The sequence below is a fragment of the Anabrus simplex genome, chromosome 1 (assembly GCF_040414725.1).
Source record: "Anabrus simplex isolate iqAnaSimp1 chromosome 1, ASM4041472v1, whole genome shotgun sequence".
In the NCBI taxonomy this organism is placed as follows: Eukaryota; Metazoa; Arthropoda; class Insecta; order Orthoptera; family Tettigoniidae; genus Anabrus; species Anabrus simplex.
This window is the reverse complement of record NC_090265.1, coordinates 432,528,930-432,556,856: the sequence shown is the minus strand read 5'-3', so window position 1 is coordinate 432,556,856 and position 27,927 is coordinate 432,528,930. Positions and strand designations below refer to the sequence as shown.

The 27,927-nt window shown below is 38.8% G+C and overlaps 1 protein-coding gene across 5 annotated transcripts in view; it reads left to right on the top strand.

Moving 5' to 3' along the window:
* Positions 1 to 27,927, top strand: part of LOC136856909 (protein nessun dorma) — a 210,385-nt gene that overhangs the window by 158,507 nt on the left and 23,951 nt on the right. For all 5 annotated transcript variants that reach the window (XM_067135149.2, XM_067135148.2, XM_067135145.2 and 2 more), the window contains one exon: positions 26,537 to 26,749. In XM_067135149.2, coding sequence (XP_066991250.1) covers positions 26,537 to 26,749 — 213 coding nt within the window. The remainder of the gene's footprint in view (positions 1 to 26,536; positions 26,750 to 27,927) is intronic.

Below are 27,927 nucleotides of genomic sequence, written 5' to 3'. Positions count from 1 at the left end.
GCATATCTTTTTGATGCTTCAGGCGAAAGTTCCACTAGCCATCTGAACAAAGACAACCTTCACCTCACCATCTCACCCAGGGTGAACTTGATCAATCCTACCCCTAGGCCACTCTAGAGCAAGGCCGCACTAGATAGACAGGCCACAAGGCTCGGACCGTGACGTCACGCCAGTGGCTGGCGTTCAGCATGGGAGTATACGGCCCGCTCTCACTGTTTCCATGATATTATTAATTTATTGAACCTTAACGATATAACTGAACACGCCTTTAATTGTGGTTTTATTTAGGCTTGTGCACTACATCAGTTTTATGCGGGGGAAAACTAGCGGAACAGTTTATGTACATTTATTTACGTAAAATTAAGCTGACATCTGTCATTTGTAACGGAACACGGTTTCATGCAAAAGATTAAAACCCATAATACGTATAAAAATAGTTTTAATGTTACTATTGATGGTTATGAATTTCATGTTTTTGGTCCGTATTGAACAATATATAAGTAATAATAATAATAACTTAAATGTTTCCACCTTTTCAATACAATATATTCTTTAAAATAATATTGTCTTAGGATTTCGCCACAAATGATCTTTGCTCCAATACGGCTGATGATGACCCCTAGATGGGTCGAAACTAGTACCGTATAATTTTGTAAATTTGTGAATATATTGTATTGAAAAGGTGGAAACATTTAAGTTATTATTATTATTACTTAATGTTACTATGCAAATACATGATAGCAATTCACAACAATAGTCTGGAACCTTTCTTAGAAATTAGGCTTCAACTTAAAACTTATCTAACAATTCTTAAGGTTTCAGTTTATCAATTTTCCTTTTCTTCGCCGATTTATGGCTATCCTTACTTGAGGATTTCTTCTTCTTAGCAACGAGTTATGCCTTTGCTGGCGGGACCTAGTGTTTACACTGCACTAAGTCTTCTGTTATGGGCTAGAGCAATTTTGTTACTTTCATTGATCTGTCTCTGTCTTAACCTTGGCTTTGACAAAATGAAAGTGACTGAGGTATGAGCGATGATAGTAATGCCATTCCTTACGCAGCCAGTCCCTGCTATGAATGGTGTGAAACTGTTGCTCACAGGGTCGGTTGGTGCATCCATTTCAGTGGGCTTGGCAGACTGATATGTAATAGCAACTTCTGGCTCGGTGAGGAAAGCAACGGGAAACTACCTCACTCCTCATTTCCCTAGTATGCCTCTTCAGTGATGCCTAGGCCATCTATGACAGCTCATGGCAGAACTGTTGAGGATCCAACCAGCCTTCGGGCTGATGACTAAACATACATACATACAGCAACGAGTTTGTCTGCGATAACTTTTCTATAGTTATTCATTAATATATTACAAAAGATGTATATACATTTGTCAATGTAATCTTTAAAACTATTTCTACAATCACTGCATGTTTCAAACATGACGTTTTCATTTTCCAGAACTTTGTTGACAAGCAAAATCAGAATGTTTCTTTGAGAATCACCATGTAAAAACCTCGATTCAAATTTATCTCTTATAAGTACACTAAATAATTTAAACTGTGTGATCAAAATGTTACTGTTAAAATAGACCCATCAGGTCTTTTAACAGAATCCTCCCTAATTACGAAACGTTCATCGAAGTGTTTTATGCACACAACTTAGCTTGCTGAAGGGACAAATTCTGTTCGATGGATCCACCTTTGTTTCCGAACCAAATCAGTAGGAAATTTAAACACTGAAATACTGGGCTCTTCTGAACTATAGTTGCTTCTACAACCAGGTACACAACACGACGTGGGCATAATTCACAATGTTCACACACGTTTAAGTCATTCAACACCATTGATAGCCTTACTGTTGCAAGGTTCATATCAGCCTACAAGTCACTGGCGAAAAATGAAGCGGATGGCTCTTCGTGTGACGTAGCGCCGAAAGTGGAGGGGGAGCCTTATGGCCTGTATATCTAGTTGGCCTTGCTCTAGAGGTAGGATGTTATCCTCAATTAACAGCACCAAAGAATCAACATCAGTGTGTCAATCAGTATTGTGCCACTTGACGTGTTTTTGCAATTCCTGCAAACATTCTCACCGCCATCTTTGCCACAATTGCTGCCGAATTTTCTGCAAATGGTGACAACTGATTATCGATTCTCTTGACACATCCCTTTGCACAGGTTGCATGATCGACTCACTTAGAAGAAAATGTACAGGTGTTAGGACTTCTAAATCATTTGGATCGTTTGGCAAGGGAGTAAGGGGGCGTGAATTTAGTACAACCTCAGTATCGCAAAGAATAGTATAGGTTTCTTTGAAGGTAGGCACGCGTTCCTGTATTTCAGTTAGTAAATATTTTTTTCATTATCTTGACAGCTGCTTCCCACAATTCCCCAAAGTGGAGTGACCAGGGAGGAATGAAACTCCTCGCTATCTGATACTGAGTGAGTGAGTGAGTGAGAAGGTAATGCTCGACCCCTTTTCCGATAAGGACTGCATAGTTTGTAGTGTATTGGTTGCTCCAATGAAATTCTTCCCATTATCAGAGAAAAGCTGCTTGCACAAACCTCTTCTCACCATAAAGTGTTGCAATGCAGCTAAGAAAGCTTTGGTTATATGCTCCGACACGGTAATGAAAAGTCAAAAACATATCAGATGTACGGCTTTTCAGGCGTTTGCTCTATTAACCAGTGTTTCATCTTAGGTCTGACACTAGGCTCATCAGAGTGGGATGTGTCAGACCCTACCCACTGATGCTGCGGTGTATGCAGGTGAACTTATCAGAAGCCTTTATAAGAGGCACAGTCTGATAACTGCATACGGACTGAGCTCGATAGCTGCAGTCGCTTAAGTGCGGCCAGTATCCAGTATTCAGGAGATAGTAGGTTCGAACCCCACTGTCGGCAGCCCTGAAAATGGTTTTCCGTGGTTTCCCATTTTCACACCAGGCAAATGCTGGGGCTGTATCTTAATTAAGGCCACGGTAGCTTCCTTCCCACTCCTAGCCGTTTCCTGTCCCATCGTCGCGATAAGACCTATCTGTGTCGGTGCAACGTAAAGCAACTAGCAAAAAAAAAAAAACTACGAACGGGAGATAAATCTCCACAATGGAATTATTGCCCGGGAGAAAAACTGTTCAGCACCCTTGAAGAGAAACACAGCATAGTGTGTTTTAAGTGGGAGTTGCCGGTTTGTTTATAGTATACTAAAAATATCTGCAACATTTTCATAGAATCAATATCACACCATCAGTGCAGAACTTCAGTGCCGGAATGATAGTTTCCAAAGTGTGCTGTGTGTTTTAATTTATATTATTTTTGTTTACTCTTGTGTTCTGGATCAGTGTGAAATTTAAGAGGATGTCTGATTGCTATGAGTAAGAAAGAAGGGAAAACATATTTAAGTTTTGCATTATTAGATCCTACATATATTCATATAATGAGAGATTATTACATGCTGAATCAGATAAAATAATCATAGTACTTGTACTGAATGTCGGAATGTTCCTTATTGAACATTATTTGTCTGAAGTCTCGCAGACCTCAAGTCACCAGTTATGTTCTGAATTCTGCATGTTACCAGTTCAAGGATATATGAGTACTTACCCTGTCTTTGTTATTGTACTTTCTTGCTGTCCTTCTCATAATGAAATACAGTCCTTTTAACAGTTTTGCAGTTCGTCCTCCTGTCTGGCGGGATGCATTGAAGACTTTACATAAGTCCTCTCAAGACCTTTTCTTCTGAGCTGTGAGTGAAGTGATGAAGAAACTTCACAATAAATTACAGCTTCTAGTTTCATAGCCACAACTTAGGGAAGACCGGAAGTTCATATTATTGAATGATTCCATCTGCCCAACTCTTGTTCCTACTGAGCTTGATAGATGCAGTCGCTTCAGTGTGGCCAGTATCCAGTATTCAGGAGATAGTACTCCCTGTGGGTGGGGGACGCAGATGAAGAATACACCCACGGTATCCTCTGCCTGTCGTTAATTTTAAGGACACTTCCTCTTAAGCATTACTTTGTCAATTTTATATATTTTTCATCTAAACAGTGTTATGTGGCTGAAGATGTTGATAAAATACTAAACATGTACCACTTTTAACCATTAAATTGCCTTAAGCAATCATTGTATCGACTAGGTGGAAAATAATAAATACTTAATTGTGAATTGAAGTGCTATACGGACCATGAAACTGATTTTATGTAATAAAAGGGGCCCCAGCGGCTCTCACCTTGGGACCACGGGGTCCTTAGCTGAGTCCTGGCATTGCTTCCACTTTCTTGTGCCAGGTTCCTCACTTTAATCTGTCCTGTCCGACCCCCTTGGTGAACTCTTTTCTGACCCCAACTGTATTAGAGTATTCAAGGCCTAGGGAGTCTGTCATTTTCACGCCCTGCATGGCCCTTGCCTTTCATCGTCCGTTACTTCAATTTTTGAAGTGACGGATCCCTTTTTTTTCTCTCTGTCTAACCCCTGTGGGTGGGGGACGCAGACAAAGAATACACCCACGGTATCCCCTGCCTGTCGTAAGAGGTGACTAAAAGGGGCGACCAAGGTATGATTGTATTAGAACCATGAAACTACTTGTGATTAGTACCATCATGCGGGGAACACCATGAGTCGCCTTTACTTGCGAATAGTACCACTATGTTAGGTATACAATAGGTTTGTGATTAGTAGCAACAGAGTGGTTCGCTGTGGATTTTCAGCACCTGTTGTAATTGGGTGGAGGTGGGGTGGAGACCGTGGTGGTAGTAATAATAATAATAATAATAATAATAATAATAATAATAATAATAATAACAATAATAAAGTACACTCCAATGATCACTCATATAAATTAAGAACAATGTAGTGGAAGCAATAACTGGGAATACCAAGAATAATAAGGTTTGAAATTTATATCAGAATCAAATGAAGGGCACAATAAGTAAGTGTTGAGCTTAGGAATTCGGGTTAGGCTCAGAAGCAGGATGGTCAAGGCAAGAGAAAAAAGCACCTGTATATTTAAAAAAGAACAATACCAAATTTTACAAGCAATCTACTGATCTTTACAAATATTGTTGTTTCCCAACCATCGCACATACTTCAAATCGAAAGAACTAATAAGAGAAAGAGAAGAAAAAAAAAAAGGAAAAGGTGGGGAAGGGGATAACACGAGATAAATACCTGCCTAAAATCAAATTTGTAAACTAACCTGAAAATAGCCACAACTACATAATTTCAAACATCAAAACCATTACTAGCGGAAATCTCCATAGAACACTTCAGAGATGAAGTTCGTTGATTACACACGTAGAAAGTATACACCTCAAAAATGAAAAATAACATTAACAGAGAACTGAATCCACTGGCACTCTATCGGTATGTAGGATTAAATATTAGCAATGTCCACTAGGTTAGCAGAAGTTCCAATTATTAGACATGGCTGTTCAACTAGTCTCACTTAACCTTGAATGGTGCAAAATGGATCAAAACCAGTTCATGCATAGTAATGAAGAGAACTCAGAAAGCATTGGAAACCAAACACACACAGACCTCAGAAAGCTTAAAACCTTATTCATTCTTATTTATCATGCCTAGACCGGTGAAGAAAGATAGTCTTAGATTGGAAATGACATGCTCCCCCATTAGTATTTAGATAAATCAAACTGCTCAACTGCCAGATTTTAAGTAGTATATAAAAATGTTAGTCATACATCACGTCCAAGTGCATGATACCAGAGCAAGAAGAAGAAAAATTATGTTCACAGCTCCATAAGAAAGATTAAAAACACTCCTCATTCCACCCTCTACACAGGCTTGAAGTCCATCTCAGTTGGATATGAGCGAAACCGTGGTTATATACGATAGTGCCGAGGGGGAGAAATGAGGAGAGGAGGGACCAGCACTTTCTGGAAGAATTTTAAATATTACAAGAACATGCGCCAGTTGAAACAGCTGTGCAGCATGACGTCTTTGGGGTATCAGCTGACAATAGAGAGCAGTTAGTTGGCGATCTACAGCCGATGGCAATAGTTGAGAAGATGAAGGTTATGTGTGTGCGACGAATTTCCATTTCTCTAAGATATCAGTGATGAGGTGAGTCAATTACACGGTGATTAGTACCACTATATGAGTGACACTGTGGGTCTACGTTGCCTGTGATTAGTACCCACTATATGAGGAACACCACCGAAATACCAGCACCCGTGATTAGTACACCTAGGCGAGGAACACCATGGGTTTATGTTGCCTGTGAGTGGCGTTACTTGTCTGCGTTACTTGTGCGACGTACAATACTTGTGAGTAATACCATAATGTGTGTGGAACACTGTGAATCTACACTACTTTTGATTAGTATCGCAACATGACAAATACCATGGTTCTTCTTTACTAGCGATAAGTACCATTATGAGGGGCCGTTGACCTTGATTTTGGACCCCTTTGGACAACAAGCATCCTCGATTCAGGATTGTGCTTTAGAAGCAGTCCCTTGTCAGTAATACCATTGTTTATGATAGTTTCTGGGTCGGATCCACTGATTGATTGTTTTAAATTCATATCCATCCATTCATTCTTCATCACATTTTTTATTCTGGTCAGTGGACGACTTTGAACTTTTAAATTGTCATTACATTTTGTACCATTAGGTGCTGATGACCTAGATGTTAGGCCCCTTTAAAAAAACAATCATCATCATCATCAGGAGATAGTGGGTTCGAACCCCACTGTCGGCAGCCCTAAAGATGGTGGCTTTCCACGGTTTCCAATTTTTACATCAGGCAAATGCTGGAGCTGTACCTTAATTAAGGCCACGGTTGCTTCCTTCCCACTCTTAGCCTTTCCTGTCCCATCGTTGCTGTAAGACATATCTGTGTCAGTGCGACGTAAAGCAACTTGTAAAAAAATAGACTCATTCCTAACATGTGATTCCATGAAAATTCCAAAGAAAGTTTTGTCTGATGCTGATAAAATGATCAAAAGCACAACAGGGAAAATCTTGCAGCTTCCTACTGACACGCCTAACAACATGATTTATTCAGAAAAGAAATGTAAAGGCCTTGGCCTTTTCAAAACATCATGGAAACTTATCTTCAGTGCATTAACGGGTGTAACATACTCCTTAAGGTATTCATATACGTTTGAAATGACGTATTTGGACGGAATTTTCACTTTTTCATTTTTGTTTGCTGATGAAAGCTTAATTCTTCTACTTTAAGAAAATGTATAGTTCTTACATGTTCGTGCATAAATATGCTCAGAAAATTGATTTTAAGGGAACAGTGCACCCGTGTCTCGGTCTGAGGTGGGCGTGGCTTCGCTTCATGGAGAATTTCATGGTTCTTTTCGATGTTTTAATTCAAGTTTGGTGCTCATTGTTACAGAATAGCTCTCCATATATGGCTCCACATGCGTATTCTTTGTATGCAGCAGTAATACTCTTTGGTAATGACAGCTTCCATGGTTTCCATAACTGGGTGTTCTGAGTGAAAATATTGTCACGTTGCCTGTTTACCTGTGTGCATTTGGATGTATATTCGTTGTTGAGATAATGTCCAGAAACTGTCCTATTTAGGTTGGAAGGCTGATCATGCTGCAGTCTGTGCCAAAAATTACAGTGGGTCTTCGCCTAATATGGAACAGTAAAAATATTTTCTCGCTCAAGTGAGAGTAGAGGGATGGAGTATGTAGGTTTCTATGGGGATGGGGATTCCAAAAGTTACTAGGCAGTGAGTGATTCCAATCCATACAATGGTAAAGAAGTCAATAAAATGGAATATGTGGGCCACTACCAAAAGCGTTTAGGAACAGCTCTTGGAAAAATTGTACAACATAACAAAGAGGTAGAGGCAAATTAACTGGAGCATTGATAGACAAGTGTCAGAATTATTTTTGAATTGCTTTGCGTTCTAACTACAGTTTCATAAAAGATATGACAAATGCTATATGGGCAACATTGTATCATTTGATTGGCCATAAAGACAGGCCTTCCCATCACAGGTGCCCTATAGGAACAGACAGTTGGTGTTCATACCTGCGAGCCAAAGCTGGCAATCTACTTGACAATTATAAGCATAACGCAGGAATACCACTAGAAGTCCTACATGCAATGAAGCCTGTGTACGAAAGGCTCTGTAATCCAAAAATGTTATCAAAATATCTTCATGGTTTGACTCAAAATACCAATGAGTCATTCAACGGTACGGTATGGAAGAGGTGTAGAAAAGATACATATGTGGGGCTGTCCACTCTCAAACTGGGTGCCGTGAATGCAGTTCAAAAACTGAGTATGAGGAAATGAAAAATAATTTTTGAAATTTTGAATTTTTGAAAATGTGTTATGATTCTTTATGTAATCGTGATAAACTAATACATTTAGTAGGGGACATCAAGAACACTAGCGATAATAGTTTGGCGAAAGAAATATTAAAATAAATGCATTTTTGTAGTTGTTAGGTAGTCTCAAAGAAGTACCATTTTTGTTAACAAAAAATTCTTGGACAGCCCTTAAATGATAAATTGGTCGATTTTATAGCATAACAGTCTTCCTGTTCACTACTAACAAAATTTTAAAAGTTTTGGTGTAAAATTATGGATTTTTTAATGAAATGTATATGAATACCTTAAGAACAATAATCCATTGGCTCATGCCTCGAGAGATTCCTCCTGCCGATCCCCGGACAACCTCTGTTGACGCTGCTGCGGAGAGAGAGAGAGAAAGAAACTCTTGCTCATGTCCTAGGATCCTGCAAACACAGAGAGCTTCTGCGAAACACTCGACACCATCAAATTAGATCGTTCATAGCCAAAGAACTGAGGAAGAAGGCCTTTAATGTCCACGAAGAATTTCACAGATTGGCCATGAACGGCAGCTCTCGTCGTATCATCATTATAGCCTTCGGAGAACCCAGCCCAAAGGGCTTCATTATAGACCCAACCTACAGTTTTAACAGCACAAAGGTCATCCAGAAGACTGAAAGAGAAACAAGAGATCTACAAACCCACAATCCCCTATTACAACTCAAAATACAATCTTCAAGAGACTGAAGTAATAGGACTCGTGGTCAGAGCACGCGGCACCATACCTTGACACTTTGCCGATGCATGGAAGCATTTCCAGCTACCCATAGGCAATAATGTCAGTGTGAGTGGTAGCTATTGTTAGATCGCCTAGCGGGAGGTATGTAGCGTCTTTAGCTGCCTGATCAGCAGATTCGTTGCCTTGATTACCTCTGTGTGAGGGTACCCTCAGAAGTATGACTTGTTTGCCTTCTTTCGTGATGTTAAACAACAGTTGTATTTCTTGTACAAGGATGTGTTTCGATGATGGACTTTCTATTGCATTTAATGCCCTTTTTGAATCAGAAAAAAATCACGAAGGAGTTATTGCAGGTGCTGGTTTTCAAAATATGTAGCATAGCCCGCTTTATTGCACACAGCTCATTAGAGAAAACTGTACAGTAGTCAGGCAATTGGTATAGCATGGTACTTTCTGGATATATAATCCCACATCTATTTCTTTCCTCACATTTTGATCCGTGAGTATAGATTGCAGTGTGCCTTGGGTATTTATTAGAAATTTCAAGAAATAATTGATGGTAGTGAGATCTGTCGATTTCGTCTTTGACACTGGAATTTATTTCAAAGTTAATTGTTGGAAGGGTAATAATCCATGGTGGGACATTAAGAGAGTGGTTTGAGAAGAGTATTGGAGGAATATTTAAATTTACTTCAAGGAACTTAGCTATTCTGACATTGAAGTGCTGTGGTTATGATCCTGATTTAATGTGTGTACCTTGGTGCTTGTTAGGAAAAGCATACAACTTAATTCTTGATTCACTCATAGTTGCTACCTTGAGCGCGTAAGTCAAACTTAGTTGTCTACGTCTAATTGCGATTAGTGGTTCATTTGCTTCTATTTGAATGCTGGCTACTGGACTGGTGCGGAAGGCTCCTAGAGCAATTCGAAGAGCTGTGGACAGGATGGAATCAAGGATTTTGAGTGAAGACATTCTTGCAGAATTGTATACAATGCTGCCGTAGGCTAATTTAGCCCTAATAATGGCTTTGTACGTGTTTATTAGCACTTGGTAGTCTGCCTCCCCAGTTCTTTGCTGCCAGGATCTTCAATATGTTCAGCCTTCGCAAGCAGTCATCTTTAAGGTTTTTTTAGGTAAGGTATCAAACTTAATGTAGTGTCAAATAAAACTCCTAAGATTTTCATAGTTGTTACTGTTTCAATTTTGTGATTGTCTATGTACAGCTCAGGGTCCTGTACAGTATGTTTACATTTGGAGAAGAGTATGCATTTGGTTTTAGTTTTGGAAAACTTGAACCCTGTAACTTAAGCCAATTTTTTTATATTATCAGTTGATTCTTGAAGTAACTGTTGAGTAGTCAATTTATTTCTTCCTACACTTAATATAGTCAATCATTGGCAAAAAGGCAATCCTTTACTGGTAGGTGAATGTTTGAGACAATGCCATTTATTGCGACGAGGAATAATGTGACACTGATGACTGATCCTTGGGGAACTTCATTATCAGTAGTTACTTCCCATGAAAGAATTCCATTTGTCCTGACTTGAATTCGGCGATCTTTAAGGAAATTATAAATGAAGTAGAGCATGTTTCCTGAAATATTATGTTTCATCAATGTTTCAATTAGATAGTCTTTCCACACCATGTCATATACCTGCTCAATGTCCAAACTAATACATATGAGGTACTGGTAATTCAGGAAAGGGCCGTGCGCGTAGAGGCGCGCGGCTGTGAGCTTGCATCCGGGAGATCGTGGGTTCGAGCCCCACTGTCGGCAGCCCTGAAGATGGTTTTCCGTGGTTTCCCATTTTCACACCAGGCAAATGCTGGGGCTGTACCTTAATTAAGGCCACGGCCGCTTCCTTCCAACTCCTAGGCCTTTCCCATCCCATCGTCGCCACAAGACCTATCTGTGTCGGTGCGACGTAAAGCAACTAGCAAAAAAAAAAAAAAAAAAAAAAATTCAGGAAAGCTTCTCGGGTTTCTGATTCTAAACATATCAGTGTATCTGTTGTTGAATGTGCTTTACGAAAACCATTTTGTGCATCACTAAAAAAGTGTATATGTTCCAAATACCAGCGTAATCTCTTGTTAACATTTTTCCCCATTAGCTTACACATTGTATTTTTCAAGGTGATGGGACAATAATTATCTGGAATCAACATGTCCTTTCTTGGTTTGAGTATGAGCACTACAATAGCACAACGCCATTGATCAGGAAATAGTTTGGAACTCCATATATAGTTGAAAATAGCAAGTAGATAATTGAGTGCACTATGTGGAAGCTGTTTTAAAATTTCATTTGGAATGGTGTCTGGGCCAGGACTAGATCTTTCGCATTTGTTGAGTTCTGTAACAATTTCTTGCAACTGTAAAGTATCATTATAAGTATAGTTTGGTCTAGGTACAGTTTCACTTAATCTATTGGATCTTGAGTTGTTTTCATGTGAAGAAATTCAGGTTCATAATTGTTATCGCTAGAGACTTCTAAAAATGATTTAGCCAGTTGATCAGCTGGGTTTTTTTTTTGAGGTTCATTTATAATTGATCCATTGGTGTTCGTAGTGAGAGTTTGGTTATGTTCTTCAGATCGTATATTCCTCTGATGGCAGCTGTTGCTCGCTCCTTTATATGGAGTCTGAAAGATTGGCAGGTTGTTTGCTGGGTGATGCCGAGGTATTTGTAGGTATTAACCGACGCGAGTTCTTCACAGAGAGTCATTTTGTTTTCCGCTGCTAGTTTTCCCCCTTTTTGAAAAGCCATGTACACTGTCTTTCTCTGGTTTATGCTCAGATCGTTATCAACTGCACTATGTGGAAGCTGTTTTAAAAATTCATATGAAATGGTGTTTAGTACTTTCTGTAACTCTTGCTGGTTAGGGGAACCCAGGACCATGTCGTCTGTGTAAACATAGAGAGAAACTGAAGTTGTTTCCTCTAGAATCATTGTGATGTCTGCTGTCGCGACGTTAAACAGGGTGGGACTCAGTGGGTCCCCTTGCAGAACTCCATTTGTCTGGATTGTTTCTTTTGAGGTCAATATTCTGTCACATATTTCCACTTTGTTGTAGGCCAAAATGTTCCTTATTACCCGTGTGAATCTGTGGTCCTCCGTTAACATATGTTCTATTTCTGAACAAGCTTTGATCTGGTCAATAAGTCGAAAGCTTTTGTGAAGTCTATGAACACTGTGTGAAATATTCCTTTGGGATGTCTAAGAGTTTCCTCTATGTGTGGTGGGTAGTATTGTATGCAGTTTGTGGTTGTGCTAGGTTCAGAATCTGTGAGAAGTGCTTTTCCCATACTTCCATTTGGATTTCTGCTTGTTTTCTATTGGACTTTCTCCTGGTGGTTACAAAAGGGTTTATTGCTTCTTCTGCCTCCCTAAGGGCTTGATTTTCTGAATATAGTGCTTTTTTTCGCTTTCAGCATGGCTTTGTAATCTTTAGGTTTGACTGCATACGTTTCCAGAACGGTCCTTTCTTTATGTAGTTTGGCCTCATGTAGGGCTTGCCGAACTTCATTTCGCAACAGATAGCATTCTATATCAGACCATGGTTTTGCTGTCCTTTGTATGACCAGGATGGTTGCAGTTTTTAGGACTTCTTGTATCATTACCAACGCATGGTTTATGTTGTTGGCTTTTAGATGCTGATTAGCTTCATATATTGCTCTAGTGTTGTTGTTTAAAGAATTGACGTCTATCTTTCTGGAAGTTCTTTTGGTTATTTTGTTCGGCGCATTTTCTTTGGGTTCTTTGAGTTTGATGGTCGTCCTGATGGGTAAGTGGTGTAGTGGATGCCGTCCAAAGACCACTTTGATTCCTTATGGAGATGTTCCCTCTGTAAAATACTAGATCGATCACACTTGTGCCGTTATGAGCGACGTAGGTTATTTCGTCTGGTTTGTTGATCAGGGTGTATCCTTCTTCGTATAGCATATTCAGCATGGCCCTCGTTTTATTGCTGGACTTATCGATTCTACAATTGAAATCTCCCGCCAGGATGATGTTTTGTCTGACTTTGTTCGGGCAATGGACTCAGCTATTATCTCTATTGTGTCTTCTAAGGAGGAGCCGTACATTATATATAATCCTATTATTGTTAATTTTGAAGTTTTCATTATTACTGAGTTGTCTTTCTTAAATATTTTATTGATTGATCCAACTGAAGGTTTGTAGAATATGGAGACCCCCTCCCTCTGGTCTGCCTCTTAGCTTTGATTTTGCAAGTGAGTGGATTGAGTAGTGGTTAGCAAGACTGAGTGGTTCTGTCAAGAAAGTTTCAGTGGTTATTATGATGTCACTCTCTGACCAGATGTCTTCAGGTGCTTTGTTAAATGTGCTTTTTAGGCCTTCTACGTTCCACAGTAGGATGTTTAGACTTTTATCAGATTTACCCCCTTGGGTAGATTTTTCTATGTTGTTATTGCCTTTGAAATCGAAAGGTACAGTAAATTACACTGTCTGGCCAGAGATCAGCATGCATAATTAAATTTTTTTCTTCCATTGGTATAACAATTTTGAAGGCCTTGCTTGTGCCGCGTGAGGGTAGTTGTTCGCATCCAATGATCTTGGTGATTCCGTTTGATGTTAGGTGTTCTTTTATGTCCTCTTCTGTTGTGTCAGAGTCTAGTCTCCCAACAAATATCCAAGCGATCTGCGGTGCTGCTCTCAGCTTTCCTATCTTGGGGCCTCCGGTGCCATGCTACAGGGGTCTCTTCTGCACTTCGTCATATTTACTCGATTCTGCACGTGTTGGGATATCATGGTTGATCCTCTTTACAGGTAGGGTGAGCCAGCCTTTGTTTGATTGTGTCCATGTTGCGTCCATTAGTTGGTCGCCACTGTGTCCTGTTAATGTTTCAGTGGAGTTGATTGGTGGTCTGTTCAGTTTTGCTGCTTCTGACATTTCTACATTGCCTTGCAGTTTGGTGCTTTTCTGAGTTTGCCTTTCTGCTATTAGATCTGCCTGGTGCAGTTGTGTCTCCAGAATAAGTCATTTTTTTAATTAGGGTATTGGAAATTTCTTCGAGTTTCTTTTTTATATCTTCGCAGGATTGTTTGTTTTCCATGACGATATCTTTGACTTGTTGGGTATCTCTTGGGTTGTTGTTGCCATAGGGGTAAGACCATTCATTTGCAGATGTATTTTGCAGGTATCAAACAGCGATCTCTTTTTTGAATGCAGAGCGTTAAACTCTGTTGTTGTGATTGGGGTACACTCTTTGAGAAACCAGCTGTTACATCTTCTGTCGCAGCTGACTGCGATTTCTTCTTTTGGGATGTCCTTGGCACATTTTGTACACGTGATGATTTTGTTTTTCTTGTGCTCCATTATGGGTTTCTAAATGTGATCCGAGTGTATCGTCTGCTGTATGATGTTCTGTACGTGAACCTTCGTGCCAGATTTTCCCCTACTGGTGTATTTTGTATCGCAAGACGTTTGCTGGTTGAAGAAAGATCTCTCGCAGTTGTAGCGGGCCGGCGGTTACTTTCCTATGTCAATCCTATCTCTCAGGAATCTGGACCCAAAATGGAGCTCACTATCCGAATAAAAGCTTGTTGACCACTATTCCTTGGTGCCAACAGATCGATGTTCTCTTGGAACATGAATTAATAACAAATATGGCTGACCTCGCCAAATCAATTCAGGCAGTAAATTTAAGCCAGTATTTACTTGTAGTTATACTTATGGCCTGTGTTGGATAACACTCCCACTGACGAGATCTACCATCTGCCATCTACCCTGCAAATGGAGAAGGTACTTGAGCAGAAGTATCTGAAGCAACAGGACATACCACTGGATTTTTACGCAACGGAAGCAATGACCGATAGACGATGGACATAGGAAAATCAGGAATTAAGGAACGTAGTCACAAGACTCACCGTGCATGGCTTCCATCACAACATTTTTCAAAAACATAAAATATCATGAACCAAACAAAGAATGTGTATGTTCTCTGTGTGAGAAGCCATGCGACAAATACCCCATAACACTGTGTAGTAACAGGGAAAAGAGCATAGTTGACTATAGCAAAGACTAAACTGCCTCGAGCATGTGTAAATAGCAGTATGTTGTGTGACCATATTTCATGCTTGCTTTGTAACCTTGAAACCTATTGTTGTATCCCATTATATGGCCATCTGGCTGCAATAAATTATTATAATTGATCCTTGTAATGATGCTTGTTGTTTTAAGGGGCCTAACATCGAAGGTCATCGGCCCATATATATATAATTGATCCAGCGACTGGATCACTTAGAGAAGTAATACAGAATTTATTGTATTTACCACTTATTCTTTGGATTTTATTCCACATAACTTTTTGTGAAGTTTGGGAGGTTAAGGAGGAGGTGAATGTTAACCAGGAGGTTTTCTTACTTAATTTTACTTTATATCTTGCTATTGCTCGACATTTCTGAAAATTGATTTTGTTTTCAGACGTAGATTTCTTTTGTAGAGGTAATAAGCACGGTTTTTATTTTTGATAGCCTCTTTACAGCAGTCATTCCACCAGGGAACCGTTTTCTTGAAGGGCATAAGAGTTGTTTTCGGGATACTCTGGTCAGCAGATTTAATTATTACTTCAGTGAAGTCTTGAACAATATCATTGATGTGCTTAGAAAGAAATTTATTTGTTGGAATTATATCATTTAAATAGTTATTTACAGTCTTTCTAAATGATCACCATTAATTATGATGGGAAAGTGGTCACTTTCTTGTAGAGTTGAATAAATGAACCAGTGCAGCTATGTCTGACGTACATATAGTTAAATCTATGCTACTGTATGTTCCATGTGCTATATCAAAACGGGTTGGAGCAGTTGAGTTCAATAATACTAGAGTAAATTCATCTAGTATCTTCTCTACAAGATGTGTTCCATAAATAATGCGACCAAATTCATAAAAAATCATTTATTGAATATATTCGTACAAATAATCAAAAATCTTCAAAATAGCACCCTCTTGCGTCGATACACTTCTGGAGGCGGGGTTTCCATGCCTGGAAGGCCTTATCTGAAATGTCCTTTAGAGCTGATGTAACATGTGCCTGGATTCTTTCAATCATGTCCCAATGTTTTCCTTTCACGACTCCTTTTAACCGAGGAAACAAAAAAAAAAGTCAGCGGGAGCCAGGTCAGGACTGTAGGGAGGCTGGGGAACCAATGGGGTGTTGGTCCTGGCCAGGAAGTCGTTGACAATAAAGGCGCTGTGACTCGGCGCGTTGTCGTGATGAACTTTCCACGTGTCCTTGATGTCGCTTCGGCAGCGCGAGACCCTCCTTTTCAGTCTTTTGAGCACTTCCAAGTAGAAAGCTGAGTTCACTGTAGTCCCGGTAGGTACGAATTCGTGGTGGACAATGCCTCTGTCGTCAAAGAAGACAATGAGCATGGTTTTGATCCTGGACTTGCTCATGCGTGCCTTCTTGGGACGGGGCGACGATGGGGTGTGCCACTCTGAACTCTGCCTTTTTTGTCTGAGGGTTGTACTCAAAAATCCATGACTCATCACCAGTGATAACTGAGTTTTAAAAAATTAGGATCATTTTCACACATTTCCAACAACCGAAGCACTCGCATGTCTTTTTGTTCGTCGGTCAACACTTTTGGGACCAGTTTGACACACACCTTTCTCATGTTCAAATCTTCGGTCATAATGTGGAAAACGGTTGTTTTTGCCATGTTTAGAGTTTGTGCTATCAATTGAAGGCTCAGCCATCTGTCAGAGTTCAAACAGTCGCGCACACGCGTCACATTTTTGTCGACTCGTGAGGTTGATGGCCGTCCACTGCGAGGTTCGTCGGTGATCTCCTCTCGGCCCTCCATGAACGACTTGTGCCATCGGAAAACTTGTGATTTCGTCAAGCAATCAGTCCCAAAGGCCTGCTGAAGTAATGGAAACGTTTCGGCATTGGACTTCCCAAGTTTAATGCAAAATTTGATAGCGTACCGTTGCTCTACAGAACGATCCATTGTGCCGTGTTACATGAACTCAAAACGGGCTTGACGGAAACGCACGTTCTGACTCTCCGGCAGCTCGCTGCCGAATGAGACAAAGAGCGTTTAAAGCTAACACCCCCCCTCCACCTAGCCCAGCAGGTTAGAACACGCTGCGGTGTACAGTTGCGTCAGAAAAAAAAATTGGTTGCATTACTTATGGAACGCACGTTGTATTTCTTTCCCCCTTGCATCAGTATTGCGACTACCCCATAAACTGCTGTGGCTATTAAAACCACCTATCACAATGGTTTGGGGAGTTGGTGTATTAGGTTTCTTAACTCATCAGCATGAGATGTACTACTCATAGGAAAATAAACATTACATATGCATATAGCTTGTGGTAGGTATAACAAAACTGCAACTGCTTGTAAATCAGTAGTTAAAAGAACCTCTTGATGGCGTAAATTATTTTTAACATAGGTAGCTACGCCTCCACTTGAATGATTTGGATTAATTTGGTTTTTATAATGTACATTGAACTGTCTTAAATGGGAAACAAAGTTGTCTTGAAAGTTAGTTTCTTGTAGACAGACAACTGAAGGCTGATGTTTATTTAGTAGAAGTTGTAAATACTCACGCTGTGATTGAAAACTGTTGAGGTTCCATTGAAGTAATGTTATAATCATAAGAATGACAAACAGGTGTGGAGGGAATGTCATCATCATTATGTGAGGGAAGTAGAGTCATCGCTGGAGTAATCTCGGTTTTCACTGCTAGCTTTAAGCAGTTTCATGACTACTCGAGTACTCCTGTTCTTTATGAATTTTTCAGTGTAGTATGGATATAGTTTTTGAAGGGCTTGGGCTAAACCCTCTAGATCTTGGGTGTAATTGGAAGCTATCGTTGTTATGTCATTAACTCCAATACTGTTTTCAAAAAAGGATTGGAGTTGTAAGTAACTGAAGGGGAAGGACTGAGGGTTGGCTTCTAGAACTTGCTTAATTGGCTTAAGCATATCATTAATAGTTGTGCTTTCTTTTTCTTTGGTTTCTTATAAGTTTGTTTTGTCTTGTGTTTTCCTGCCTGTTCACTTGTTGTAGGTTCAGTTGTTAGGGGAGGTTTCTTAAAATCAAGGTCTTTTCTGTCTATAGTTTCACTGTTAGGTAGTGATATTGGCTTCTTTGATCCAGCAAGATGAAAACATGAGGAGTTTTGAGGAAATTCCAAAGGAGAGGTTAGAGTTGTTTCAACTGAGGGTAAAGGACCACAGTTTTGATTTTGGGAACACTGAAGAGTTGTAGATGTAGCAGTTGTCTGTAGAGTAGTTTGTGAGGGAGTACAGGTAATATTTTCTTGACAGTTTTTTTTTTCTTTTCATTTTTTATGTATCCTCTACTAGTTGAGGAAATTCCGTTAGATTGATCTTATCATGAGAATGACTGTTTTGATTGAGTGAGGAATCTTCATTTCATTATTATCAGGACAGTTTCTAGCTAAGTGCCCCTCAGTTTTACAAAGGAAGCAGGTGGGTGTGTTGGAGGATAATAATAAATCCAGTAATTGGTACCCTCATATTCGATTTGGAGCGAGTCTGGAAGTTTGTTAAAGTCTTCATTTTGAACATAAATTTGTCTCTGAAAACTGAGAATGTGAGAAATTCCAGGGATTGTTAGACCTGCTCTAATAGGCGATATCTTTGACATTAGTTTAATGCCGAGTTTGAGAAATTCTTCTTCAATAACAATATTGGGTATCACAGGGCAAACATTAAATAGAATAACTCGTTTGTTTTTAGTTAGGAGAGGTCTTATTTCCAAGGAAACACTATTTATGAGAATCTTGGGGTGTTTTGAAATTAATTCTTCAACACACTTCTGACTTGCAAGGAAGATACATATTCTTCCCTTAGCCTTGAGACAAATCGGATGTTACTAGGGCTAGTCAGTTTTCCAATTGCTAGTATATAATCTCGGATACTAATACCATCACAAGATTCAATAACAATAGCTTGATCTTTGGTAGGATAGGAAAATGCATTGCTGCAGAGTAACTTAACCTTGGATTGTTAGGATATTGATTAAGTGTTTTAGGAACAGTAACAGAGGTTGTCATGAGGTTACCTGGTTCACTGGTACGGGTGGGAATTATGCTCTCTTTATCCTGTTGATTCATGAGGTTACTTGAGACTTGCTGATTTTCATTATTTAGATTCAGTGAGTTAGAAAAAACTTGTCGACCTCTATCAACAGAGGCGGCCATTATTGGTTAGCTAAGAGGATAAGGTTAGGTATGAAATTGATCCTTTAATGAACACTAATCTCCACAGTGCAGATTTAAAACCAAACTCACTTACAAAAGTATTCAACAGCATCACTGGTGCTTCAGACGGTAAAATATAGCTTAGAATTACTGATTATTCAGTAGTTCTAAGCGGCAATATTACACGCGAACATCATGTAAGTCACTGTCATCTTGATCTAATGTGTTTTATAATAGGTGTTTATGTCTATTTCCTCACAGTTAAATTTATTGTGTAGGATATGCTGATTTAATTTGTTGTAATTTACAAATTGCTTGCCACTGTCTTTGATTATTGGTACTTCTGGAACTGATTTTTCACTAGAAATTTCACATACTAGTAGGTAGTGATCAGTTATTTGTTATATTGAATACATTACATTTTTTACTACTGTTTGTGACCAGTATGTGATCAATTACTTTGGAGGTTGTTTTCGATACTCTAGTTGGGTATTTGTTATTACATGTTATATAACCATAAGCTGTTATTAAATTGTCATACAAAGTTCTGTTTCTGGAGATTGAGAGCAAGTCTATATTTGTATCCCCAAATATCATTGAAGTATGCTCTGAATTACTGTTTAGGATATTTTCTACATCGAACATAAAACTTGGCGAGTTACTTTCCTGTGGGTTATACATGGTAATGATTTCATATCTTAGATTTCCTTTTGTAAACGTAACTTGCAGTATGCTATGGTATTTATTTACTTCCTTTATGACATTGCTTTTCCATTTGTTTAAAACATAAAGCGAAATAACACCCCCACCTAACTGCTCTCTTACCACACATGAGAAATATATTTTGTTTAATTTCAAAAGCCTGGGTTAGTTTGTTGGTTAACCAATTTTTTGAGATTGCAAGAATATCTATTTCTTTAATCTGATGATCTAAGATAATTTGGATATCATCAAATTTACTTTCCATGCTTTGTGCATTTATGTGTAAACCTTTCAAGTCACATGATCTACATTCTAAAACTCTATCTTTTATATAATTATTTAGGGTTTCACATTTAAATTCCTTTTCTTTAAGAAATTTGTTATCAGGATCTATGTTTGCTTGTGTAAAGACAAAATTTGAAATCAAGAGAAGAAAGCTTGCAATTGAGGTGGGTACAACACAAGGAAAGATTACCTCGTTGCTTCCCGATCAGCTGAAGTGAGCAGGTTCATGCAGAACTTCAGAGTTTGCCACTAACCTCAAAGGACCGTCCTGGACCTTACAGATATAGACTTTGCAGTTCCTGACCCATATGCCAAATATTTCCCCTGTTGCCGTAGCTTGTGGTATTTTTGGCAAGGGTCTCATTCCTAGGCGTTTAAGTGCTCGTTTAGATAGATGTTATTTACCGAACTATATTTGATTTTGTTCGTTTTTAGAGGGGGTTTTTTAAAAATTATTATTATACTGAGTATTTCTTCTTTCTTCCATCGATTAACAAACTTAACAGTGATCGGGTGTGGTCCAGGTTTCGTGGACGGAAGTCTGTGTGTAGCTTTATATCGATTCCCAGCACCTTCTTCAGTTACTTTCTGGAACACTTTTTCATTCTTATCAGCAGGAACTCCATACACTAGTAAGTTGTTTTTGCGTTGATACTGTTTCAAGTCTTCCAGCTCGTTCACAACTGCCATTGTTGCAATTTCCGCATTTTTCTTATCTTCCCTCAAAATGTCTAGTTCATTCTTAATGTCATCATATTTTTTGGAAAAAAGGGTTGCTAATTTCTGTAATTCTTTGTTTTCTTCCGTTAGCACTTTGAGAGACTCTTCAAGTTGTTTGGAAAAGTTCGCCATAACCTCATTCATGTTAGGTTGTGCAATGCAGTCTTCATGTTTACATGACCATTGGAATTGTTCTTCCTTACGGAAATTTTGGAGAGTTTCTTTGTTCATTTTTACACATGTTACATGGAACTAATGCTGCATTTACCATCACAGCCTACATCCTGTTGATTGTTTTATTTTCTTGCCGCCCGAACACCATGATGTTATTTATCTTATTTATTTAGTTCTAATTGTTTGAGTGCTGATTAGACTTTGTTGTAATGGTTTCCTGAGTTATTAATGTCACTGACCTCCAGTATATTCCAGAAGAATTGTGAATGTTACTCACATAAATTTGTTTTTGTTTGTCACTTCACTTCACTATATCACACACCCACTGCTGCCATGTTACTTTGTGGTAAGCTTTATTTTGTTGGCTGATGATCAAAACATCGTAATATTTTACAGCAGAAAGTAAAAATCTTTCTAATACCTTGAATCCTAAAGGAAATTCTGATTTTTTTTTTTTTTTAATGAAGTGTTACTCAAGACCATACGAGGGGGTACCCAAAAATAACCGGAATAACATTGCCGTGAGCGAAGCTTGTGTAATACGCATTTCTTCCACTAGGCGTGTACATCGTAAATCATTGCCGGTTCAGTGCCACCTGTGTTGTCGACCTGGCTTGATTTGTTCATCTGCAGTGATTGTTTTTGCTAGCGCTTTTTTGTTTTTTATGATGACAAGTTTAAGTGAACAACGTGCAAATCTTTTATTGGGAAGTTTTAAGAAGATTGCGCAACAGTGTTCATCAAAAAAGACCTGATTTGTGTCTTCCATGACAACGCACCTGCACACACAGCCATCTCTGTTATGCAGTTTTTGGTTAAAAATGGCATGGTTCCGCTGCCCCATGCCTGACCAGACTAGGTGCGACCTTATGTGCATGACTGTGCTCAAAATTCCAGACAATATCTGCATCCTGACATGTGGGAGCACTCTGTATCCATGTAGTAATGTCTGCCTGAAAACATAGGTCAGAGGCACAGTCAAATGCCTGAGATAGAACCCCTCTGTATATGCTACAAGGTAGATGTCTATATGGTATCGTGTAACATCACACCCCAGGCAAGACCTTCCAAGCCAGGTGGGTATTGTGTTGGCTGCGTGGTGGTGGCTGTAGAGACAGCCCATGGTGAGAGTCAGTGGCATTTGGTGGGGGGATACATTTGGGTATGGCTCTGAAATGTACAAAGCCTGTCTAGAATGGTTCACTACCCGAGTCCCTAAGAGAATAGAATGGATGTCTTACTGTATGTTTAGGTCTCCTGTAGTGTACTGGAGGTGAACTAATGGGTGGACATGATCTGTCCCCCCTGGAAACAAGCACAGCTTGAAAGATTAGGATCCAACTTCTCAAGGTTCCTGGTTGTTACTAGAACCAGTTGAAATGACTTCAAGCTGGTCGAATCCATCTTGTTTGGTAGACACATAGAAAGTGTCTACAGCAAACTTGATCTTGAAAAGATTCACAGTAGTAGTTTTTGGCTTAAGTGCAACCACATTGGCAAACTTCCTATCAAAGTAAAAGAGCCCAAATCTCTAGATCAGGTTTGCTGAGTGATCTTCACTGTGACCTGATCTTAAACAATGAGGTAATAGAAGACATCAAGAACCGTGGCATGACATGTCAGGTGCACTGCTCGCAAAGTCTACAGCGAAGACATTGCCACCAGTGCCTTCATTGTCTCTTTTAAACTGTCAGGAGAAAGTCAGGGTAACAACCTGTCATGATGTGAGACCATACATTCCACCTTAAATGCAGTGTTATAATTGCTAGAGGTTTGGACACAAGGTAACAACCTGTCGTGATGTGAGACCATACATTCCACCTTAAATGCAGTTGTTATAATTGCTAGAGGTTTGGACACAAGGTATCTCATTCAAACCAGTCTGTGTGATACATGTGGAAAAGAAGGTTATGGCACAAAGGTGCACATCTCCAAATGCACTATTGTCTGTGATTTTCATTCTCCTTGAGATGTAAACTATCTCATTGAGAAGAAGATCCAGGAGCTTAAGACCCTGGATTGTTTTTCATACCAGCAAGTGCACCGTAAGTTTAAATCATTGAATGTATCAGCCAAGATACTAGACTTCAGCATTATAGCGTGGAGTCTATCACATTCATTGTTTCTTCCGGCTACAAAATGGTAATTGCTCCAGCAAACAATTTCATAAACATAAAAAGTGAACTTCTGAAGGTGAGGTCTGACCTCCTTCCTGGCACAAATAAACCTATGCCGACACAAGTGGAGCAGGGAAGCAAAGACTCCTTCCCCTAAGAGGGCGACAGAAACCACTCCTTTGCCAATAGAGATGGCTTCCTCAAACAGGGCAGAGAATATCCATCCCAGCCTAATGCAGATCTGACCTATGGTACTGTCATAGTGGAACTATTATGGTTATGACAGTTATCATACTGAGCTGTGCCAGCTAATAAATCAGTTTGCAGTGAATGTAGAAACAAATCCCTGATAGGTCATGTAACAGTCCTGAGAAATTTCAGGCTATATTCTAAAGAACAGGATAATGTCAGCCAGGCTGCCGGTGGAGTTAGGATCTCGCATCTGTTCTGAAACATAATCATAATAATAATAATAATAATAATAACAACAACAACAATAATTCATTTATTGTGTTGTGCTTTTTAATGATACAGACAACTCACTTCTCACCTTTCCCTCTACAAGGTCAAGTAACTGATGACATTATATTTGATCTAGCCCACCTTACCTTATTTACTCTAATCATAGCAAACTGTTAACAAAGACTATTTCTGACCCCTCTTCATTTCTCACCTAACAAAACACTGTTCAATGTTCTTTTTCTGGGATTTTCCTAGGTCAGTCATCTCTGCCAAAATTATAACTGGCCAGAAAATTACAAACTGTGTTGACAAGATCAGTGACAGATACCACAAGAGTTCTCAGGAAGTGGACAAATTAATTTTAAAAACTGTTTTAATTCAGAACACTCTGGTGGTGACAGCAGTTTCAAGCATCATTTTTTTTACCATGACATCCTTTTTCTGTGAGGTTCGTCTGAGGTTATGTGCTGTGTACATGGAAAGGCGAAATAAATTTTATCACACGAAGAAACCTCTCTTGTCCAGGTGATTAACACTTATAAGCTGTCTGAGGATTTCTGTACTCTGTAGTGCAGTTTATTCCAGTTAGTGCTTTAGGAATTTTAGAAGGTAAGCTTTATGCCCATTTTCACTCCAGGCAAATGCTGGGGCTGTATCTTAATTAATGCCATGACTGCTTCCTTCCCATACCTAGGCCTTTACTATTTCATCGTTGCCATAAGACCTATCTGTGCCAGTGCGATGTAAATCAAATTGTAAATTTAAAAAATAGAAAACATACTACAGGCTGATGGAAAATGTTATAATAATGTGTCTATTTTCTAATGCTCAGACACTTGAATATGAATATGTCATCACTCCGACAGTGGTCAGTGGCCAACAAATAAAGCTTATCACAAAGTAACATGGCAGCAGTGGGTGTGTGATATATTAAGTGAAGTGACGAACAAAAACAAATTTATGTGAGTAACATTCACAGTTCTTCTGGAATATACTGGAGGTCAGTAACATTACAGTAGTTTGCGATCTTCATTTATTTGTGCACACCTCTTTGGTAATGGAGTTGCCTCAGAGGTGAAGATCATATTATGCATGTGTATGTGTTTCTGTGTCCAGTGTGATGGCTGTATGTTATATGTTGTATAATGTTTGATGATGATGATGATGATGATGATGATGATGATGATGATGATGATGATGATGATGATGATGATGATGATGATGATGAAAATGAGATATGGAGAGGTTGAAACGCAGTGTTGGCACATAACCTACTCCTGTTGAATAACATCTCAAGGTTTAACATCCCCGTCCAACGGATGAATCACCATCAACAGCGTCATATGCCCTCACTCCGTGTGAGCACTGCGGAGAAGATTGGAATCGACTCCATTTTTTTGGCACACAATCTATTGATAGGAATTATATACGACCACCTCTTCTACCCTTCTAGCCAATATTCTGATGGTGAACAGTTTTTTTCATGAACTGACTAGGTGGATTAAATAACAATAATAATAATAATAATAATATTAATATTAAATTGTATTGCCTCCGCTATTGAGTTCCTGGTCTTCAATATGGTTGACACAGCTGGCATACCAAGTTTGACATTCTAATTCTGCTGGCTTTTAGCAGGGAAGCAGAACTGTACTGGACAGCTCCTAGGACTGAGTTTGTTTTGTCAGGTGGATGCTGGTTATAGCAACTGAGGTCTTTTTTTAAATGCCAACAGTCATAATGTAGAGTGCCGAGACTTTTGCTCACCCTTCAAAAAGCAGCTACCTCAATCAGGATCGAACCCACAAACTTGGGAATATAAATCAGACACACTTCCTCCGATTCACTAAGACAGATAGTGTTTACTGCCTAAACACTAATTTTTTGGGAATATGTTGTGCATATACTGTATTTTGTATTTCATGAAGACAGTACATAGTAAAACTTTTTAATTTCTGTATAAAATTTCAGTTGCACAATTCAGGTAAAGCAGTTGCCACACAAAATATCATGAATACCAAACAAGGTTTGGGTCGCATAGCTATCAGCTTGCATTCGGAAGATAGTGGGTTCAAACCCCCACTATCTGCAGCCCTGAATATGGTTTTGCATGATTTCAAATTTACACTCCAGGTTAATACTGGGGCTGTACCATAATTAAGGCCATGTCGCTTCCTTTCCACTCCACTCCTAGCACTTTCCTGTCCCATCGGTGTCGGTGCAACATAAAGCAAATTGTAAAAATTAAATTTAAAAATTTAAAATGTACCACAAATTATTATTATTATTATTATTATTATTATTATTATTATTATTATTATTATTATTATTATTATTTGAATTATTTCAGATATTGTGGAAAAAAAGAGCAATCATTGGTAAATGTGGGTAAAAAACAATACATTTTTTGACCACAAGGAGTTGTCAAGATCGTAATTTCAACATTTTCCAAATGACTAACTATTAAATACTTGGAATTTTATTTAGATCTAGAAGTAGTATATGGCAGAATGCAAAAGAGAAAAATCTTGACAGTATTGAAGAATTATAATACAGTAAGTTATTACAGATAATCAAAGGCCATTTATTTACTTTGACAATCAGGCTGCAGTGAGAGTTCATGGTACCGTAGTAAAATTTCTCATTTCAAAACACTTGCAAACATTGATATCTAAATTCAAAGACGCTGTTAAAATGTAAGTTTGATACGCCTAAGCCAGCTCAATAATCTTAGCATTTTTCCTATCTCGGAGGTTTTGTAAATTGTATTTACGTATTTTGGTTCCTATGAAAATTTATTTTTTCCCCTTGTATTACTGTATGTGCCCTTACTTTATCAGTTTTTTCAATTTCCTGTCATATAGCGTGGGTGAAGTAGCAGTGAGAGAATCATTAGTCCTCAACAACTGCAAAGGAGATGTGTGTGTCATCCAGACACACGTGGATGCTGGCTATGATAGTGATTCTCCAACTTTTAGCTTTGTGTTGTCAAGTGAAGGACACCATACTTCTGTGATGGAGAGAAGTTCTGAGCACCAAGTTGAGGAGCAGGAAAACTTTAAAGAACCTGTGCAAAAGTGAGTATAATTCTTATTCTGTGCGCAGAGAGGGACCCAAAGTCGGATTTTTCACTTTTGAGATGGCTTAAGATAGAGCATTTTTTTAAAATAATTCATGCTACTAGGTGCAATACATCAGAAGATATTAATTATTTATTGTTACTATTCAGAAAACTGTATTTTGAGAAAAATGCAATTACAGCTTTCATTAATTTTCTTCCCAGTTGTACAAAGTTTCCATGACATCAAGTTATAAGCTATAAATTTCATTTTTGTTCCGTATTGAAGTGCAGTTATAAGAAATAAATTGACTTTTTAAATACAATATATCAAGTAAATAATATTACATCAGTCTTGATACTAGTTTCAGCCACTTAGTGGCCATTTTCAGCCAAACAAAATTAAACAGATTATGTGATAACTAAAACATATGTATACCAGACAAAGAAAATGTTGCAGGAAAAATTATAACATTGAAATACATATAATAAGAAAAATTGTGGTTATGATCTTCTTGTCATAATATGATGTCTTTAAGTTGACTTAGGACCTCAATCAAAGAAGTAAATCTGGAAATGACAGCCAGAATTAGGAATGAATAAATATATAGAAAAGAAATTTAAAAGTAGAAAAAATATGAGACTAACCTCTAATGTCTGATGTAGAACAAGCACTGACTTGCTGGAGGAAGCAGGGAGGAGGTAAAGAAGGGCGGTGAACTGGGAGGGGAGGAGAGAAGGGGTGTCTAAGGTTGAAGGATGTGGAAAGAAAGACTTGCTGAGAGGGGAATTTAATTTAAGGACAACAGCTCTCAAGGATTCAGGTTTGAGCACCATAGCGGTCAGCCAGAGGAGGTTAATCTAGAAAAGATTAATAAATACAAACCCACTATCCCTTACTACAAATCTAAATACCACCTTCAGGAAATCAAAATAATAGGGATAATGGTCGGAGCTCGCAGTACCATACCTCGTCACTTCATTGCCACATAGAAGCGTTTCCAACTCCCAATAAAGCTCATCCCCAAAATCGCAACCCTCGTCATCCGAGGCTCCATCAAGATCCTGAGACACCACTTCTACAGCTGCAGCTCTGAAATGCCGCACTAGTTATACTGTTCCTTTATAATTTAGAATTTTCTTTAATTAATAGAAATGTACAAAAAAATTTTATATGTTTTACCTTGTTCTTAGCGG